A 20,774-nucleotide genomic window follows, 5' to 3' on the forward strand; every position below is an offset into this window, starting at 1 on the left:
GTGTGTTCCTATACCTTGCCCACTTTGTGATGGTATTGTTTTTTTCTTGTAAATTTGTTTAAGTTCCTTGTAGATTCTGGATATTAGCCCTTTGTGAGATGGATAGATTGCAAAAATTTTCTCCCATTCTGTAGGTTGCTTGTTCACTCTGATGATAGTTTGTTTGGCTGTGTAGAAGCTCTTTAGTTTAATTAGGTCCCATTTCTCAATTTTGGCTTTTGTTGCCATTGCTTTTGGTGTTTTAGTCATGAAGTCTTTGCCCATGCTTGTGTCCTGAATGGTATTGCCTAGATTTTCTTCTAGGGATTTTATGGTTTTAGGTCTTACACTTAAGTCTTTAATCCATCTTGAGTGAATTTTTGTATAAGGTGTAACGAAGGGGTCCAGTTTTAGTTTTCTGCATATGGCTAGCCAGTTTTCCCAACACCATTTATTAAATAGTGAATCCTTTTCCTGTTGCTTGTTTTTGTCAGGTTTGTCAGAGATCAGATGGTTGTAAATGTGTGGTGTTATTTCTGAGGCCTCTATTCTGTTCCATTGGTCTGTATATCTGTTTTGGTACCAGCACCATGCTGTTTTGGTTACTGTAGTCTTATAGTATAGTTTGAAGTCAGGTAGTATGATGCCTTCAGCTTTGTTCTTTTTGGTTAGGATTGTCCTGGCTATACGGGCTCTTTATTGGTTCCATATGAAATTTAAAGTAGTTTTTTCTAATTCTGTGAAGAAAGTCAATAGTAGCTTGATGGGGATAGCATTGAATCTCTAAATTACTTTGGGCAGTATGGCCATTTTCATAATATTGACTCTTTCTATCCACGAGCATGGAATGTTTTTCCATTTGTTTGTGTCCTCTCTTACTTCCTTGAGCAGTGGTTTGTAGTTCTCCTTGAAGAGGTCCTTCACATTCCTTGTAAGTTGTATTCCTAGGTATTTTATTCTCTTTGTAGCAGTTGTGAATGTGAGTTCACTCATGATTTGGCTGTCTGTTATTCGTGTGTAGGAATGCTTGTGATTTTTGCACATTGATTTTGTATCCTGAGACTTTGCTGAAGTTGCTTATCAGCTTAAGGAGATTTTGGACTGAGATGACTGGGTTTTCTAAATATACAGTCATGTCATATGCAAACAGAGACAATTTGACTTCCTCTCCTCCTATTTGAATACGCTTTATTTCTTTCTCTTGCTTGATTGCCCTGACCAGAACTTCCAATACTGTGTTGAATATGAGTGGTGAGAGAGGGCATCCTCGTCTTCTGCGGGTTTTCAAAGGGAATGCTTCCAGCTTTTGCCCATCCAGTATGATATTGGCTGTGGTTTTGTCATAAATAGCTCTTATTATTTTGAGATACGTTCCATCAATACCTAGTTTATTGAGAGTTTTTAGCATGAAGGGGTGTTGAATTTTATCAGAGGCCGTTTGTGCATCTGTTGAGATAATCATGGTTTTTGTCATCGGTTCTGTTTATGTTATGGATTACGTGTATTGATTTGCATATGTTGAACCAGCCTTGCATCCCAGGGATGAAGCTGACTTGATCGTGGTGGATAAGCTTTTTGATGTGCTGCTTGATTCGGTTTGCCAGTATTTTACTGAGGATTTTCACATCGATATTCATCAGGGATATTGGCCTGAAATTTTCTTTTTTTGTTGTGTTTCTGCCAGGTCTTGGTATCAGGATGATGCTGGCCTCAAAAAATGAGTTAGGGAGGCATCCTTCTTTTTCTATTGTTTGGAATAGTTTCAGAAGGAATGGTATCAGTTCCTCTTTGTACCTTTGGTAGAATTTGGCTGTGAATTCGTCTGGTCCTGGGCTTTTTTTGCTTGGTAGGCTATTACTGCCTTAATTTCAGAACTTGTTATTGGTCTATTCAGAGATTTGACTTCTTCCTGATTTAGTCTTGGGAGAGGGTATGTGTCCAGGAATTTATCCATTTCTTCTAGATTTTCTAGTTTACTTGCATAGAGGTGTTTATAGTATTCTCTGATGGCAGTTTGTATTTCTGTGGGATCAGTGGTGATATCCCCTTTATCATTTTTTATTGTGTGTATTTGATTCTTCTCTCTTTATTAGTCTGGCTAGCGGTCTATCTATTTTGTTAGCCTTTCCAGGAAACCAGCTCCTGGATTCATTGAGTTTTTGAAGGATTTTTCATGTTTCTATCTCCTTCAGTTCTGCTCTGATCTTAGTTGTTTCTTGCCTTGTGCTAGCTTTTGAATTTGTTTGCTCTTGCTTCTTTAGTTCTTTTAATTATGATGTTAGGGTGTCGATTTTAGATCTTTCATGCTTTCTCCTGTGGGCATTTAGTGCTATAAATTTCCCTCTAAACACTGCTTTAGCTGTGTCCCAGAGATTATGGTACGTTGTGTCTTTGTTCTCATTGGTTTCAAAGAACATCTTTATCTCTGCCTTCATTTTGTTATTTGGCCAGTAGTCATTCAGGAGCAGGTTGTTCAGTGTCCATGTAATTGTGCGGTTTTGAGTGAGTTTTTTAATCCTGAGTTCTAATTTCATTGCACTGTGGACTGGGTAATACTTTAAGGGACTATGCAGAAGCACTCATGGATTCATGGGATCCAATTCCAATTTTTTTTTTTTTTTTTTTTCAGAATGTTCGCATCTTACCACATACAGTTCTTTACATGGCTGATTCAGAAACTTTCATTAGTCTGGAAGAGTGTCGTGGCCATAAGAGAGGTAAATATCGAAAGAAAAGCTTTCATTTCTCTTTTTTTTCATCATGTGCCTTCTGTTTGGAGTTCAATATTGTACTTGTCCTGAGAGTTAATTGACTTTCTGAGGCTCTGGGACTGCCACCTGTAGTATGCATGAATGTATCTATCTTTGAACCTTGAGGAACCCTTTCTGCTTCAGATTGATTTCTAAACCTGGTAGTGCAATTGAAACAAATTCATTAGAAAGGTGTTTTTCTCAATTTGAGATGCTTTAATTCTCCAGGCACTTTTTATTATTAAAACAGGTTGTATGACTTTGGCTATTCAGGCCTTTTACTGTATTGAAACATGAGGTCCCATTTACCAAAGTTATGTAGAGAAATGGTGCATTTTTGGCTGGCTGAGGGAAAAGGCAGAATAAGTATTCAAGATGGGCATACATAGGCCCCAAGTTAGACTTAGATAATGGATTTTTATTGTCTAATTTGAATCCAGTTAACTGTTGATGCAGATAGTAGTTATACTGCAATATCAGCTGAACAGAAAGGTACAATAGCAAGTCTAAAATTCAGCTGTTACTGCTAAATTTGACATCACTGGGGCAAAAGCATTATATGAACAGAGAGGAAAGGCAGACTAGTGGTGCAAAAGATCAGATTTAGAATTGAAAAGCCAGGACCAAAACAGGTAAAGTGTTTGTTTTAATCAATGCTTTCAGACCTTTATTTAGAGCATTCTCGTGTCAGGTGACTTAAATATTTCCAGTATTTGCTTTTTTACTTTTTCATTGTCAGATCTGACTTTAAATGGATGATATTTAATCATTTTGCTACTGTATTTTTACAGCAAGGAAAAGAACTAATATGGAAACAGCACTGGCCCTTGAGAAGCTATTCCCCAAACAATGCCAAGTCCTTGGGATTGTGACCCCGGGAATTGTAGGTGAGAAAAATTAGCAACTTGATTATTTCCTCCTTGCATTAATGTGGGGTCCTTTGGATTGGTGAATTATTTTTAGCTTGGAACCACATTTCTGTTTCTGGACATCTACAATACAATAAAGTCAGTCATATTTACCATGGCTTCATATTTGCCTTATATTAATGTTTATTAAGTTATTGTGGTATTTCTCATCTCAAGGCTACCTGTATAATGCATATCCAGTAGTCATTCGTAAGAGGGGAAAGATCTCATTCTGTCTCCCTCCAAATTAGGAAGTATTTGTGGGCATTTTCAGAGTTCTGTCAGTTCAAGCAGTATTGTTTCTGGTGGGTAGGGGTGAGATGGGACTGGGATTAGGAGCAAAGATGGGCCTTGTTAGGAAACTTCTGTTTGTCTACTTTGGTACCACTCTTTGACATTTATAGCCTGAGGCTGTGCCCCTTTCCATGCTTGATTGCTGCTGGTGAATTTTTGCTGATTTTTATTATTTTTATTATTTTTTATTCTTTTCTGTAGTTAATTGGGGGAGGAGAGATTCTGTTGAGGCAGTAATGGTGCAGTGGTTAGATACCTGGATTGGAATGCCAGCTGTACTGCTTAGTATCGTATGACTTTGAGCAAGTTGCCTAACTTCACGGGGCTTCACTATCCTCATCAAGGAAGTGGGGATGATGACAGTAGTACCTTCCTTGGAGGGTTGTGAGAATTAAATGAGTTAACCCTTGTAAAGCATAGAGATACACAGAAAGCAGTCAGTAAATGTTAGCAGTCATGTATTTTTTATTATTATTTTTTTAGATGGAGTTTCACTCTTGTCGCCCAGTCTGGAGTGCAATGGCATGATCTCCACTCACTGCAACCTCTGTCCCCCAGATTCAAGCGATTCTCCTGCCTCAGCCTCCCAAGTAGCTGGAATCACAGCCGCCCACCACCACCACACCTGGCTATTTTTTGTATTTTTAGTAGAAACCGGGTTTCACCATGTTGGCCAGGCTAGTCTCAAACTCCTAACCTCAGGTGATCCACCACCTCAGCCTCCCAAAGTGCTGGGATTACAGGTGTGAGCCACCACACCTGGCCACTGTTATGTTTTTTAGTTCTAACTCAGTAGTACTCTACTGAGAATTGTCATTTTTAATCTCCACTGAAAGAGTTTTGATCTGAATTTGAGTCTTGTACCGTGAGGTAAGAAGAATTTCACGTGTTTACAAATGAATATTGTTCAGTTGCTCTAGCTTTGGTTTCTAAAGGGCTTAACATTTTTTTAAAAAAAGAACTTATTTCTTTTTGGCTGGGCGTGGTAGCTCATGCCTGTAATCCTAGCACTTTAGGAGGCCAAGGCAGGCGGATCACTTGAAGTCAGGAGTTGGAGACCGGCCTGGCCAACATGGCAAAACTCCATCTCTACTAAAAAATGTAAAAATTGACCAGGCACGGTGGCTCACGTCTATAGTCACAGCACTTTGGGAGGCCAAGTTGGGTGGATCATGAGATCGGGAGTTCAAGACCAGCCTGGCCAACATGGTGAAACCCCATCTCTACTAAAAATACAAAAATTAGCCAGGCATCATGGCGGGCACCTGTAATCCCAGCTGCTCAGGAAGCTGAAGCAGGAGAATTTTTTGAGCCCAGGAGGCGGAGGTTGCAGTGAGCCGAGATCATGCCATTGCAGTCCAGCCTGGGTGATAGAGCAAGACTCTGTCTCAAAAAAAAAAAAGGTAAATGAGCTGGGCATGGTGGCTCATGCCTGTAATTCCAGCTACTTGGGAGGCTGAGGCAGGAGAATTGTTGGAAACCGAGAGGCAGAGGTTGCAACATTTCACTCCAGCCTGGGTGACAGAGTGAGACTCTGTCTCCAAAAAAAAAAAAGTTTTTTTTTTTAAGCTAGTAATGTTTATTTTTAGAAGAAGAAAAATTAGAAGATTCAGGTAAGCAAAAGCAAAACAATTAAGCACCTTTAAGCACCACAGAGTTAACCACTCTTATGATGTTAACCTTTATTTATGTATGTATGTAAATATAAAAAACCAGAATAAAATTTTCTATAGACTTGTAACCTACTGTGTTAGTCTGCTAGGGCTACCATAACAAAATACCACAGACTGGGTGGCTTAAACAACGGAAGCTTATTTTCTCAGTTTGGGAGGCTAGATGTCCAAGATTAGGGATGGTCTCTCTGAAGCTTGCTTATAGCTGCTTTCTCACTGTGTTCTCATGTGGCCTTTTCTTTGTACATAAGCATGCCTGGTGTCTCTTCCTCTTTTGGATTAGGGCCCTACCCTTATGACCTCATTTAATTTTTTTTTTTTTTTTTTTTTTGAGACGGAGTCTTGCTCTGTGGCCCAGGCTGGAGTGCAGTGGCCGGATCTCAGCTCACTGCAAGCTCCGCCTCCTGGGTTTACGCCATTCTCCTGCCTCAGCCTCCTGAGTGGCTGGGACTGCAGGCGCCCGCCACCTCGCCCGGCTAGTTTTTTGTATTTTTTAGTAGAGACGGGGTTTCACCGTGTTAGCCAGGATGGTCTCGATCTCCTGACCTCGTGATTCACCCGTCTCGGCCTCCCAAAGTGCTGGGATTACAGGCTTGAGCCACTGCGCCTGGCCTACCTCATTTAATCTTAACTATCTCTTTAAAGGTCTTATCTCCAAATATAGTCACATGGGGGGTTAGCGCTTCAACATGAATTTGGAGTAGGCAGTAGGGAGGGGATGACACAGTTCAATCTGTAATATCTACCTGTAAAATTCAGAGAATATTACAAACATATTTCTATGTCTATAAATATACATTTGTCATCATTTTAATGGCTATATTCTATGATACCAATGTAACTTTTAATCTCAATACCAGTGTGGGACATTCAGGTTTTTTCTCTTTATTTCCTATTTGAAATTATGTGATAAAATACTTGGGTATATATATACTTTATATAATTGTCAAATATTTTTAGGGTAAACTTTTAAAAATTGGAATTGCTGTGAAAGTGTACTTACTACTCCCCCAACTTTTTATTTTGAAAAGTATGGAAAAGTTGAAAGAATAATAGAATAGCATGATAAATGCCCATATACCCTTTATCTAGTTTAGCAGTTGAAAAAATTTTGCAACATTTGTGTTTTCTCATTTTGCTTATACAAGGTTTCTTTCTGAACCATTTGAAAGTTAAATTGCAAACATCATGACACTACACCCTAAAACTGTCAAAGCTGAAAAACTTTTACTCAGATAGTGGCTTGTTACCTTGATGATTATCTTAGTGACCGAAACTGTGGTTATCTAGTTTTTACTGAATGTATTGATGAAACTGTTTAACTTTTTCTCTAGTGACTCCAATGGGATCAGGTAGCAATCGACCTCAGGAAATAGAAATTGGAGAATCTGGTTTTGCTTTATTATTCCCTCAAATTGAAGGAATAAAAATACAACCCTTTCATTTTATTAAGGATCCAAAGAATTTAACATTAGAAAGACATCAGCTCACTGAAGTGGGTAAGTTACTTTTATTTATCATTAACTGCTCATTTTATTGATTAATTTTGATTTCTTTGTAATTCTGGCTAGTTGGTGGATATTAGGTTCCTTTGGGAGAATCTGAATTAAGTACACCTGTTACTGGAGCTGTGGCTAATTCAAACAGATGATTCACAGAGGCCAGTATGATACATGTTTGGTAGAATTGATTTACTTTTTAAATTATTTTACTTGCATTAAAGCCCAAGAGAACCAGAGATGAAACTTTTTTCATAAATACTCTGTTGATGATAAACTTGTTTGTATTTAATTCTGAATTTTAAGGAATTCTTGCTCTAATAGTTTATTTCATTTTGCTCTATTTTTATTTTGTTAACCTATTTTTTTTTATTCTAGTAACAAGCATTTTAGAAGTTTTTAGAAGATGCAGGTTAGTTCTTTGTGAACTAATTAGAAAGATGGGAACAAGTAAAGTGACCCTGATGAGTGTTAGACTTGCCTTAACTCATACCTTTCCTATCAAGCAAGGGGTGTGCTGGGAAACATCCCACAGGTAGTGTGGATGGAGCCCTGAAGTGAATTTGAAGAGGTAAAGGGTTGGCTTAATGTCTAAGCTTAGGTGGGAAAGCTTAACTTAATATAATCAACAACTAACAGGTTACTCAAGGAAAGCAGCATTAAAGCCTTTTATCTATATCTGCAAATGAACTTATTGAATTCACTAAATTCATTAAAAATCAGTGTTGGCATAAAAGCTATTCAGTGGTAATACCTCATTTTTGCATAGATCAGCCAGCCTGTAGAGATAAACCTCTGTTATTTGAAATGGGACTTAAACCAGCAGGAGTAAAAAATTGTGTAGCACCAAAGGTAAAATTTGTTTTACTGATGAGGAAAAAAGGGGGTATACACATTGAAACTAGTTTTTACAACTACCCCTGACAATGTGGAAAAACAAAACAAAACTTGCAAGTCGGTGAATGGGAGGGGAAGCACAGAACAAAAGGTATTAGCAGCAAAGACTAGCAGCTGAGAGCCTCTTAATAATGTGGAAGAGGGTGGTCAGGTCAAGGTAGGTGGTGAAAAGTCTCAACAGCCAGCTCTGGTGTGACACAGGGTAGTGTAGCTATTAATGCTGACTTAGAAATGAAATCAGTATGTTGAAGAGATATCTGCACTCCCATGTTTATTGCAGCACTGTTCACAATAGCTGGGATATGGAATTAACCTAAGTGTCCATTAGCTGAGGAGTAGATAAAGAAAATGTGGTATATATACATAATGAAATGCTCTTCAGCCATAAAGAAGGACATCCTGTCATTTGCATCAGCATGGATGAACCTGGAGGATGTTAAGTGAAATAAAGCCAGGCCCAGAAAGACCAATAGTACATGATCTCACTCATGTGTGGAATCTGAAAATGTTGCTCTCATAGAAATATAGAGTTGAATGGCAGTCACCAGGGTCTGGGGTGGTTGGGAGGGGGTTTGGGGAGATGATGGTCAAAGGATACAAAATTCATTTTGGAGGAATAAGTTCTAGAGGTCTGTTGTACAACATGGAGACTATAGTCAGTGACTATATATTCTTTTTTTTTTTGAAGACAGAGTCTTACTTTGTTGCCCAGGCTGGAGTGCAATGGCATGATCTCAGCTCACTGCAATCTCTACTTCCTGGGTTCAAGTGATTCTTATGCCTTACACTCCCGAGTAGCTGGACTACATGCTGTGTGCACCACCATGCCCGGCTAATTTTTTTTTTTTTTTTTGTCTTTTTAGTAGAAATGGGGTTTTACCATGTTAGCCAGGGTGGTCTCAAACTCGTGGCCTCAAATGATCCACCTGCCTCAGCCTCCCAAAGTTCTGGGATTACAGGTGTGAGCCACCGTGCCTGGCCATATACTATATTCTTGAAGAATGCTAAGAGAGTGACTGTTAAGTGTTCTTACTACAAAAATGGTAACTATGTGAGGTAATGCATATGTTAATCAGATTTAACCTTTCCACAATGTATATACACTTCAAAACATGTTCTACATTGATAAATACATACAATTTAACTGTCAGTTAAAAAATAAATAGAAGGTAGTCAACCTTAAAAGATTGCAGGCTTATAGCTACTCTAGTTCTGCTACTTTCTGGCTTTCCAGTTAGGGCAAGTTTTTCAGTTTTTCTAAGCCTCCATTTTCCTCATCTATAAAGTAGAAATAACTAACATTGAATTCACAGAATTGTGAAGATTAAATGAAATGACTTCCATAAAACGCTTAGCAACAGTAGATTGTAGCTAGATGCTAGTGTTGGCTTTTACCCTAGGCAGGATTTACTATGTGTCACACAGGCCCTTCATCTGTGGTGTGCCCTTGTAGTTTGTGGGGAGAATAGTAAGGTTTTAAGTGTCCTTAGCTCATTCAGAAGCCGCATGCCAGAGGAGCATACATGTATCTTGGCCTGAAGTGACAATTAACGATGGCCAGTGTTTATGGAGGTACTGTATGCCAGGTACTGTGCTGCGCAGCACTTCTAATCTTCACCACAGCTTTGCCAGATAGAATTCTTAATGGGATATTTTCGATGAGGAAACTGAACTTTAATGGCAGTAGAGAGTTAAGGCTTTTAGGGTATATAAATAGCAGAGTTAGCAGAAATGTTAAAGCTATTCTAAATTAAGGATGCCAGACTTCCTTTGGTAAAAGGTCAGATGGTGTCTTTAAAACTGACCCATTGTTAAGTGTAAAGGCAAAATGAATTTGAGGAGCAAATGTGGCTATGTGCTGAGCTTATGTGATTTTGTAATATAATGAGACTTGGAGCTAACCAAGTTCAGCAAATGAGGTCTTTTTCAGAGTTGGTCAGGTGGTTAGCAAATAGTAGGTCTGAAACTCAAAGGAATGGCTGTGGCCAGACATATTGGTTTGAGAGCCATTTGCATGTTGCCTGGCAGTCTGTAAAAGCATCAAGTGCCATTTTGAAGGCCTTGGAGTAAGCCAGTCCAGGGCACCTTAGCCCAGATTCTAGAAAGATTTACGGCAGCAAATTTAGTACAAGGAAGGAAGAAGATGAAGAATGTGTTGATGTTGACAAGGTGACTATCTATATTCAATTGACTTATAATGTAGAACTCCTACATTAATTTTATTCAGGCTGGGTATGGTGGCTCATGCCGGTAATTTCCGTACTTTGGAAAGCTGAGGCGGGAGGATCGCTTGAGCCCAGGAGTTCGAGACCAGCCTGGACAATGTAGTGAGATCTCACCTCTACAAAAAACTAAAAAACTAGCCAAGCATGGTGGCACGCACCTGTAGTCCCAGCTACTTAGGAGGCTGAGGTGGGAGGATTGCTTGAGCCCAAGAGGCGGAGGTTGCCATGAGCTGAAGTCACGCCACTCTACTGCAGCCTGGGTGACAGAGTGAGACCCTGTCTGAAAAATAAATAAATAAATAAATAAATAAAAATTTATTCACCATGTTAAAGCTGTCATAACTGGATGCAGATTCTGTCTCAGTGACATTCGGGAAAAGGTGTGAAGGATACACATACAGTCATGTGTTGCTTAATGATGGGGATGAGTTCTGAGAAATGCATCTTTAGGCAATGTTGTTGTAGTGCGAATATCATAGTACTTACACAGACCTAGATGTTACAGCCTACTATACATGTAGGCTATACAGTGTAGCCTATTGCCCCTAGACTACAAACATGGACAGCATGTTACTGTACTGAATACTGTAGGCAGTTGTAACACAATGGTAAGTATTGGTGCATCTGAACATATCTAAACATTAAAAAGGTACAGTAAAAACATGGTATGAAAGACAGTATACCGCTATAGGGCACTTAACATGATTGGGATTTACAAGACTAGAAGTTGGCTTGGGTTGAGTCAGTGAGTGGTGAGTGAATGTGAAGGCCTAGCCCTGTATACTACTATATAGTTTATAAACACTGTACGCTTAGGCTACATTAAATTAATTAAAACATTTTTGTTCAGCCGGGCACAGTGGCTCATGCCTATAATCCCAGTCATTTGGGAGGTCTGAGGTAGGTGGATCCCTTGAGGTCAGGAATTTGAGACCAGCCTGGTCAACATGGTGAAACCCCATCTCTACTAAAAATACAAAAATTAGCCGAGAATAGTGGTATGCACCTGTAGGCCCAGCTACTTAGTAGGCTAAGGCAGGAGAATTGCTTGAACCTGGGAGGCAGAGATTGTAATAAGCCAAGATCATGCCACTGCACTCCAGCCTGGGCGACAGTGAGACTCTATCTCAATAAAATAAAATAAAATAAAATAAAATTGTTCTTTAATAATAAATTAGCTAGACAAAAAAATTTTCCATTTATATCCTTATTCTGTAAGCTGTTTTCCACCTTTAATTTTTTTTTTTTTTTCACTTTTTAAGCTTTTTGTTAAAAACTAAAACACAGACATATTGGCCTAGGCCTATACAGAGTCAAGCTCATCAATATTACTGTCTTCCACCTCCACATCTCATCCCACTGGAAGGTCTTTGGGGCAGTAATACGCATGGAGCTGTCATCTCCTATGACAGCAGTGCCTCCTTCTGGAATACCTCCTGAAGAACCTGCCTGAGGCTGTTTTACAGTTAACTTTTTTTTTTTTAATAAGTAGGAGGGGTAACCTCTAAAATTACAATAAAAAGTATAGGATAGTAAATCATAAGCCAGTAACATTCATTGTCATCAAGTATGATGCATTGTACATGATTGTATGTGCTATACTTTATATGATTGGCACTGCAATAGGCTTGTTTACAACAGCATCACCACAGACATTTGAGTAATGCATTGTGCTACACATTAGGCAATAGGAATTTTGTAGCTCTATTAATCTTCTGGCGCCACTGTTGCGTATGCTTACTGTGCGTGTCACCACACCAGGCTGTCCTTGACCGAAGTGTTATGTGGCGCTTGACTGTATAATCATAACCCAAGTATGGGAGGTGTGCTGTGAGAGCAGAATGGGTAGATTGCTGTAGGGGTTCTGCCAGTGGGAGGGATCAAGGAGTCTTCCTGGAGCAGGTGGTTTTTAAGCCCTTGAAGGATAGGAAGCATATGAGAGATACGGATGAATAATATCACTGACTGAAGGAATACAGAAACACAGGCACAGAGCCAGGAAATCCCAGAGCATGTCGGAGAAATAGTAATCATTTTGCAAGCAAAGGTTATGTGCAGGGAAGTCATGGGAACAAAGGGTGCGGCGCATTGAGGCCAGGCTAAAGAGCCTGGGCTTAGTTCCTGTACACGGTATATGGTAACTGTTACTCAGATGTCACTGAGCAGAGGTGAATATGGCCCTCCTGTGTGGGCAGACACTGGAAGCGGGAGACCACTTCAGAGTCCAGGCAAGAAATAACACTAGGGCATGAGGAGTAGGGAATGAATTGGAGGAAATTAACAAATGATTAGATATGAAAGAGAAGGGAAACTGATGCCTCAGTAATTACTTTTGAGTTTTGATCCTAGGAGACAGGGGTGATGGTGGTGCAGAGACCAGAAATAGGAACACTGGGACAGGAGGAGCAGGATTGGGAGAAGAAATTGGGAAAAATCAAACGCAATTAGAGATGCTTGTTTTGGCTTTTTATTCAGTGTTGCTGCTAAAGGTCATATGGCCAAAGCTTTTGTGTGCTGCCTTTTTTGTCCAGAGAGGTGACATGGCTTTTCCCTGGGCAGTACTGTGTCCTCTGTCCCCCCGAGCATCCTGGGAATCTTTGATGAGGCCCTGATATGTAGCACTGATTGAAGCCAGGACCTTAGTTTTGTCAGTTTATAAGAAAGAGCCAAAATCTTGAGCAGAAGAAACCCTTTTGTGATAAAATTGTTGTATTTGTTAGATCATATTTGCATTATAGTGCCAAGTATAGGAATGAGAAAACTGGAATGAAAAACAACCCCAGAATTATCGTGCTCTGTGAAACTTTCTTATAGGTGTCCTTTGCTGAGCTGCTTGATGTCAGCAGTTTTGGCTTATTCCAAGGCATCATTTTCTTCTGGAAATTGAAGCTTTGCCCAGCTTAAAATGGCCATCTCCGTTCTTTCACTTGCTATCTTGTGTCCTAATTTTACGTAGAGTTGGCCTTCCATATCCATGGGTTCTGCATTCATGGATTCAGCTAACCACAGATCAAAAATATTTGAGGGAAGTGCAGCAGGAAGCCGGGTTTCTAAACACAGGAGTGGCATAATTTGATAGATCTTTTGAAAATACCAGTCTTGCTATGGTGTGGTGATCATTTTGGAGTACAAGAGTGGATGCAGGATTAACTTGATTTAGCCATTCAGTAGTGTATATATATATTTCAGAACACCATGTTGTACATGATAAATATATGCCTTTAAATTTTTTCAGTTAAAATAATTTTTTTAAAGTAGATGCAGGAGAAACATTTTACTGTTATAGTGGCTAAGGAAAGAGGATATGGCAGCTTGGAGCAGGGCAGTGATGAGTGGAGTTGAAGAGAAGTGGATGGATTCAAGATGAAGTTTGGGGCTGAATGGACAGGATGTGGTGACTGATGAGATGTTGGGTGTTGAGAATGAGGGAGGTGGCAGCGATGTCATGCGGGTTTGTGGCTAGTGCAGCTGTGTAGTACCATTGATTAAGGTGAAGAAGACTTGAAGGTGCAGGTTGGAGGATCAGATTATCAGTTCTGTTTTGGACGTGTTTAGAATTTGAGATGGAGATATTGATTATAGACAGTTGGATATATTGGACTGGAGCTCTAGAGAATGGTCTAGAGGAAAGATACTAATCTGGGAATCATCAGGTAATTAATGATAATTGAAGCAAAAGGGACTAGCTTCAGGGATTTGAGGAGGAGGGCCGGGGAGGAGGCTCAGTAGTGCTTGTTGATTGTCCAGGGTTGGTACTGCTGTAATATTATTTTGACATCCCTCCCTTCTGCTAATGCAAAGGCTTTATTAAGACTACTGAGTAAGGATCTCCTTGAGCCATTTCTTAGCTTTTGTTTTAAACAGTTCATTTGTACAGTCTTACATGGGATGTCAACATAAAAATAAAGCAGATAAAAGCAGAGCCTCTAGGTTGAAGGGTGAAGGGAGCATGTTAGGCCTTGAACTGAGGTTGCTCATTCTCCTCCACCTACACTGGAGGCATCTTTGGAACCCTTTGCCCACCAAAGCAGTCTGAAAGCCCCAGCTGCAATAGAGAGGAGAGAAGCTTCCTTCCCTGGCAGTGGTCATGCACTTCTTCCTCTGAACCTTCATGTAATCCAGGGAAGGGGCTGTAGACTCACAGCAGTGCCTGGCGGCTCTACCTGTCTGTACCAGAGACAGGAGAGCTTGAGAAAGCAGCCCTAGCACTGCTGAGTGTTGGCAAGATGGGCTTCAGCTTGAGAGTGAGAACCTTTTTGCTCCTTTGAGAATGCTTGAGATGGTTAGTTGTACAGCAGTTGACTCACACCTGGGATCCTCCCTCTCTTTTCCTTTTACAAATATCCTTCTGACTTTCTTCTAGGTGAAGCACAAACCTGTAATATTGCCTTTTGGGGCACAGTGATTTTCTGGGTTTCAGTTTCATTTGTGGAGATTCCCATTAGAAAAGCTTTCCTGTTGGTTTTTTACGTTGTAGGGTCAAGAGAGGAAGTTCTGAAGAATCCAGTTGCCTTTACTCTTTGAAGGAGAGGATTGGAAGTGTCCTGTGTTTTCCATAGCTCAGTAGGCACAGTTGTTTCTGGCAGCCAGTTCTGGGGTGTGTATTGAATTTTACTTTGGTCTGGTCTGATTTAGGTTCTGTAATATGGATATAATTTGCATGTTAAATGTGATTTTTGAAAGTATTGAATCCTCACAGACTTTTTAGGAGTAAAACAATACGTAACAGGTTGTTACAGGCATTAAATAAGTTAATTTCTTTTGTTGTTTTTTTTTGTTTGTTTTTGTTTTTGAGACGGAGGTTTGCTCTTGTTGCCCAGGCTGGAGTGCAATGGCACGATCTCTGTTCACTGCAACCTCTGCCTCTTGGGTTCAAGTGATTCTCCTGCCTCAGCCTCCTGAGTAGCTGGGATTACAAGCATGGGCAACCATACCCGGCTAATTTTTTTTTGTATTTTTAGTAGAGAAGGGGTTTCTCCATGTTGGTCAGGCTGTTCTTGAACTCCAAACCTCAGGTGATCCGCCTGCCTCAGCCTCCCAAAGTGTTGGGATTACAGGCATGAGCCACCGTGCCCGGCCTAAATAAGTTAATTTCTATAACGTACTTAGAACAGTGATCTGTACTAGTGTTCATTGTGAGATTGGTGATCTGGTGATCTAGCTTGTAGATTGTTCCGGTTTTTTCCGCTCCCTGCTTTTTGATCCTTTAACTACTCCTCTTGAATTCTGCCAGCCACCAAGCGGGGTAAAAATGGACTTCAATGACTTGTCAGATTCCAAAAAAATTTGAAGTAGGACAAAGTTTTAAAATTATCTGAAGATGTCATAAAGAGTCTTGAGGGGTCATAGGCAGTACCAGGTGTGAAGCAGAGAGAATCAGTGTTGAAACTCAAGGGATTGAACTTGTTCTGCCTTCGAAGTTGCCCAGCCCTTGAAAAAGCAGAAGTGACAGGAAGCTAGTGTTAAAGAAAAAGCAGTGCTGACATCTATTCAAGACAGTGAGGCAGACTTTGTCCCGGAGACCACTGTGATGGGGTTTTGCACTAGGGGAGAGAGATTGGGGTCAACTCCAAATGCATCAACCACAGGTGGGGATTTTTAGCCAAGGAGGGGGGTGGGGGCTTGGTGGATGAAAAATTCCTAAGAGGATGGGGTAATTCTTTGCTAAATTTACCTTAAAGATTATTGCTGGAAAGAACAGTTTCATACTATTCCAAAACCAAGGACATCTCTTGGTGGACAACTGCAGTAGCTAACTTGATTATAGTTGCCAATCTACATGGCAAGCCAATTTATTCTGTTACCTGAGGTTACATTTTATAAGCAGTTTATCATCTTGAAAGGTTCACCGGGAGGTTACACTGTTTAAAGTGCCTTATAAATACTTTTCTGGAATTGTGTTTAATAGCTGTGGTAAGTTCCTACTAATGGTATCAACTTTTGGAAAATTCTAGAATAAAATCTGAAGTCAGATTCTATGGCAGGTGGCCCAGAACACTGGGTCCTTGATGATCCTTTACCTATGAACTGGGGGGAACCCAGAACCTTTCAGGAAAAATTGGCATTGCTCCCTACTCTTCCCTCATATTTTAGGCCTTTGAATTTTGAGTGTCAAGGAGTTGGAGTTGTACCTTCCCTCTCTTATTTACCAGTAGCACAGGTAGTCTGTTGGTTAAATACAGTGTCTTCTGCTCTATCAGACAGACAGCCTTGGTTAAGGTGGGTTTTTTCTCTAAGTTGGGGTAGGGGAAAGTGATTTTACTTTCTAGGGTTGTGTATTGGGAGAGGGAAGTGTTCCATTAGCTGAGAACAAACCCACTAGAGAAGATGTTGAAAGAACACCACTGGAGAAGATGGTGTTAACTGGAATGTGTGACTGAGGCAAGAATCTCAGTCATTCGAGGTTTACTGAGCCAGAGGTTGAGGGTGTATCCGGGAAAAGCACTAGTCACAAATGAGTGGCCGTGTACTCTGAAAAGGTTTTCAATACATGTTTTTAAAGGAGAGAAGGAAGGATGGGGAAGAATAGGCATGAGGTGAATGGTCACGTTCCTGTGAGACTTTAGTTAGTGCTCAGTAAATCTATGTTTTACATAAGATAAGGTGAACCTTTTGAAGAAAGGAAGAACCAGTTATGCAGACGTCTCAAGTAGGTGGACACATTACTGATCTCTTGTTTTTGTGCAGCATCTGGGAAGATAAGCTTGTAATGGACATTATCAGTGTAGAATTGAACAGATTGCAGACCTGAAGTTACAATTGACATGTCCTTGTGTTATGGGAGGATGTACACCTTAAAGGTTTTGAGGCCAGCAAAGATTTTCCTTATGAATGATTTGTGGGAGCAGTCATCTGGAGAGGACTAAAGCCTTTTGCCTTTCCTGGTGGGGTGGTGGGGGGTGTGTGAGGGAGTGGGTCTGGCTAATGTATGAAGCTCTGACACAGGGTTGTGAAGTAGCAATATTAATTTGGAGAGAGGATGGTGCTTCACTTGACTCAGCCTCTAGGCTTAACTTTCCCTTTGGCATAAGGAGTTTGGAGGTCCTGAAATTTTTTTTTTTTTTTTTTAATTTTCTTTACATTGGGTATGTGTTTGTTAAATGAATGGGAGTGGTTGCCTTTAGAATATTCAGGTAGGATGTTCAGTGGACAATTGTAAAAGAGCATCTAGAGCTTAGAAAACAGTAGGAAAGGTTGAGATTTAGAAGTCATGAGGTTTCTAAAAGCTAAAGCCCCGAGTGTCAGGAGATGTGGGTTTTAATGTACAGTGTCATTATATTGTCCTGGGGTAGTAGTCACTTCTCTGGCATTGGTAGTCCTTGTTTGTAAAATAAAACTCTAGACTTGATCTCACAGGCCTCTCCCAACTCTGAAACTTTGTTCTAATGAAGAAAACATATTATCTCAAAATTTCGTGGGCTAGTCTATAGGGGAAAAAAGACCCTCTAGCAATGGTTTGGGGTATATGATGTCATGAAAGCAGTATTCTTTTTACTGTCCAAGTCAGTAATGTACTGTACAGAGAATTGGAAATGGACCAGAGGCAGTTTCCCAGAATAGGTCATTATTTGGTGTTAGTAATTGGTCATTCACGCATCTGCATACCCTTTGTTTCCCTAAGTAACTGTCCTCTCTGGTAACCACCTTAGGTCTGTCAAGGTGGAAGTCATGTGGTCAAATCAAATGGAAACACAAGTGTATTAGGTATTGGATTCATTTTCCTGTCCCAAAGCACCTCTGTTTGGTAATGCTGGCAGCAGACATATATATAGCCAACAATCATATGAAAAAAAGCTCCACATCACTGATCATTAGAGAAATGCAAATCAGAACCACAATGAGATTCCATCCTACACTAGGCAGAATGGCTATTAAAAAGTCAAATAACAGATGCTGGTGAGTTTGTGGAAAAAAAGGAACACATACACTGTCGGTGGGAGTGTAAATTAGTTCAGCCATTGTGGAAGACAGTGTGGTGATTCCTCAAAGACCTAAAGACAGAAATACCATTTGACCCAGCAATCCTATTACTGGGTATATATTCAAAGGAATATAAATTATTCTATTAATAAAGACACATGCACATGTATGTTCATTGCAGCACTATTCACAATAGCAAAGACATGGAATCAACCTGAATGCCCATCAGTGATAAACTGGATAAAGACAACGTGGTACATATATACCATGGACTACTATGCAGCCATAAAAAAGAATGAGATCATGTGCTTTGCAGGGACGTGGATGGAGCTGGAGGCCATTATCATTAGCAAACTAACACAGAAACAGAAAACCGAATATTGCATGTTCTCATTTATAAGTGGGAGCTAAATGATGAGAACACATGGACACAAAGAGGGGCACAACAGACACTGGGGCCTACCAGAGGGTGGAGGAAGGAGAGGATCAGGAAAAATAACTGATGGAGAATGGGCTTATTACCGAGGTGATGAAATAATCTGCACAACAAACCCCCATGACACACGTTTGCCTATGTAACAAACCTGCACATGTATCCCTGAACTTAAAAGTTAAAAAAAAAAAAAAATCAAATTGATAGTCTATAAACAAGCTGCGCAGAGGCTCCAGTGAAACCTGGGAGCTGTGGGCAGAGGAAGTAGGCGGTCTCTGTTACACTCTGCCGCCTCCTAGTGGTAGCAGCTTTTAGTTCCTGTGTCACAGAATTTAACATTTTCCTGCTTTGGAAGGAACTTTCAAACGCTAATTCGCCTTTACTCTCACCTGCTTCCCCAGAGGAGGTGAATAAAGCCTGTATTTCAGTGATGTAGTAGTTTCCTAGGCTGCTGTAACAAAGTACCCCAAATTTGGTGGCATAGAATGAGAAATTTATTCTGCACAGTTCAGGAGGCCAGAAGTCTGAAACTGAGATGGCAGTAGGGGTACTGCTACCTCGGGAGGCTCTAGGGGAGAGTCTTTTTCTCTTCCTGCCGCTCCAGTTTCTGCTTCTGTGGTCACCCTGCCTTTTCTTCTTTGTCACTCCTTTTGTATATCTTTCATTATGAGGACACTGTCATTGGATTTAGAGTCCACCTTGATAAGCCAGATGATTTAATCTCAAGATCCTTACTGACTGACATAGCAAGAACCCATCTCTACCAAAAAAAAAATTAAATTTAAAATAGATCCTTTTTCCAAATAAGCTCACATGCATAGGTTCCAGAGATTGGATGTGGATATACCTTTTGCGTGGGCAGGGGGCACTGTTCACCACACTATAGGTGGTTAGTGCCTTTTCTCTCCTTTAAAAAATAAAACGTCTGTAAATTCTCACTGCTACTAGCACAGCTCTGTGTAAACCAATGTTCTCTTTTGTTCCCTACCGGGAGCCAGCTTGCACCTTGGTCCACCAAGGATTGCTGCTCAGTACATAGCTGCTTCGTTATTTGTGTTCATTGTATTATTTATTAATACAAATAGCCATTTGGTTTTTTTAATAGAAAAAAATCATAAAGAGTTTGCATAATGTTTGTAAGAAATGGAAAATGTGATACAGAGATAGAAGAGGATATAAAATAAGATTAAAAAAATGGAAAATTTCATACCTTAAGCCACTAAATTGCCCTTAAGGAGGAATGCAAGTTATTAACAGTAACATTTCATTTTGCAAAATGTATAAAATAATTTGTTTTAAGGCTGTCTTTAACTCTTGCTCTTCATTTCTCTGCAGGTCTTTTAGATAACCCTGAACTTCGTGTGGTCCTTGTCTTCGGTTATAATTGCTGTAAGGTGGGAGCCAGTAATTATCTGCAGCAAGTAGTCAGCACTTTCAGTGATATGAATATCATCTTGGCTGGAGGCCAGGTGGACAACCTGTCATCACTGACTTCTGAAAAGTATGTCTTGTGTGTGTCTGATTTCCTCTGTGAATGAAGGGAAGTGGTCTCAGGTTTTGTCACTTTGGGGTTAACGATTTAAAAAACATGTTTAAAGAATTGCTAAGATAATAGTTCATTCCATTTTGTAGTAGACATTGGCTAAGGGGCTTACTCAACATAATTCTGCTTACAGTTGAATAATTACATTTTTATATATATTATCCTTTAAGAACTTCTTAGTTGGACTCACATTCTCCTTAAAATTTATTTTGACATTGCCTGTTGATCTTTCCTTTGACAAATGTGCTACTCCCTGTGACCTCAATGTGTCACCTCCTCTCTAGTTTCCTCTTTTAAAGGAAACACATGGTTCAAGTGCATCTTTATGCAAAACTTCTCAGAGCTTCTAATATGCCCAGTGCATTGGAAATCTGGAAGGGGAATAGTATTACCTGTGACAGTTCCCAAATCTGTTTGGTCACAAAAGCTTTTTTTTCACAGAGCATCTTGCAAGTCCTACTGGTTTTTGGAAATTCTGTATTAGATCTTTTGAAAGGCTTTTTCAAGCTCAAAAATTGTGGATCTTTGATTTTTGTTACTAAGGCTTTTGCTTTCAAAGATAAAAATATTTGCTCTTCTGTCTTGGGAGCCATTACTTCCTTTCCATCTTGAATGAAAGTACATACCATTTTGAGTTTGAAACCATTAGGTGG

The 20,774-nt window shown here is 40.0% G+C and overlaps 1 protein-coding gene across 1 annotated transcript in view; it reads left to right on the plus strand.

The window, feature by feature from the left end:
• The window catches only part of FBXO22 (F-box protein 22), a 31,779-nt gene that overhangs the window by 6,486 nt on the left and 4,519 nt on the right, over nt 1-20,774 (plus strand). The window contains exons 3-6 of the mRNA XM_011932818.1: nt 2,609-2,696; nt 3,521-3,616; nt 6,939-7,103; nt 19,914-20,079. Of these exons, the coding sequence (XP_011788208.1) occupies nt 2,609-2,696; nt 3,521-3,616; nt 6,939-7,103; nt 19,914-20,079 (515 nt within the window). The remainder of the gene's footprint in view (nt 1-2,608; nt 2,697-3,520; nt 3,617-6,938; nt 7,104-19,913; nt 20,080-20,774) is intronic.

This window comes from Colobus angolensis, unplaced genomic scaffold (genome assembly GCF_000951035.1).
Source record: "Colobus angolensis palliatus isolate OR3802 unplaced genomic scaffold, Cang.pa_1.0 Scaffold99, whole genome shotgun sequence".
NCBI classification, from domain to species: Eukaryota; Metazoa; Chordata; class Mammalia; order Primates; family Cercopithecidae; genus Colobus; species Colobus angolensis.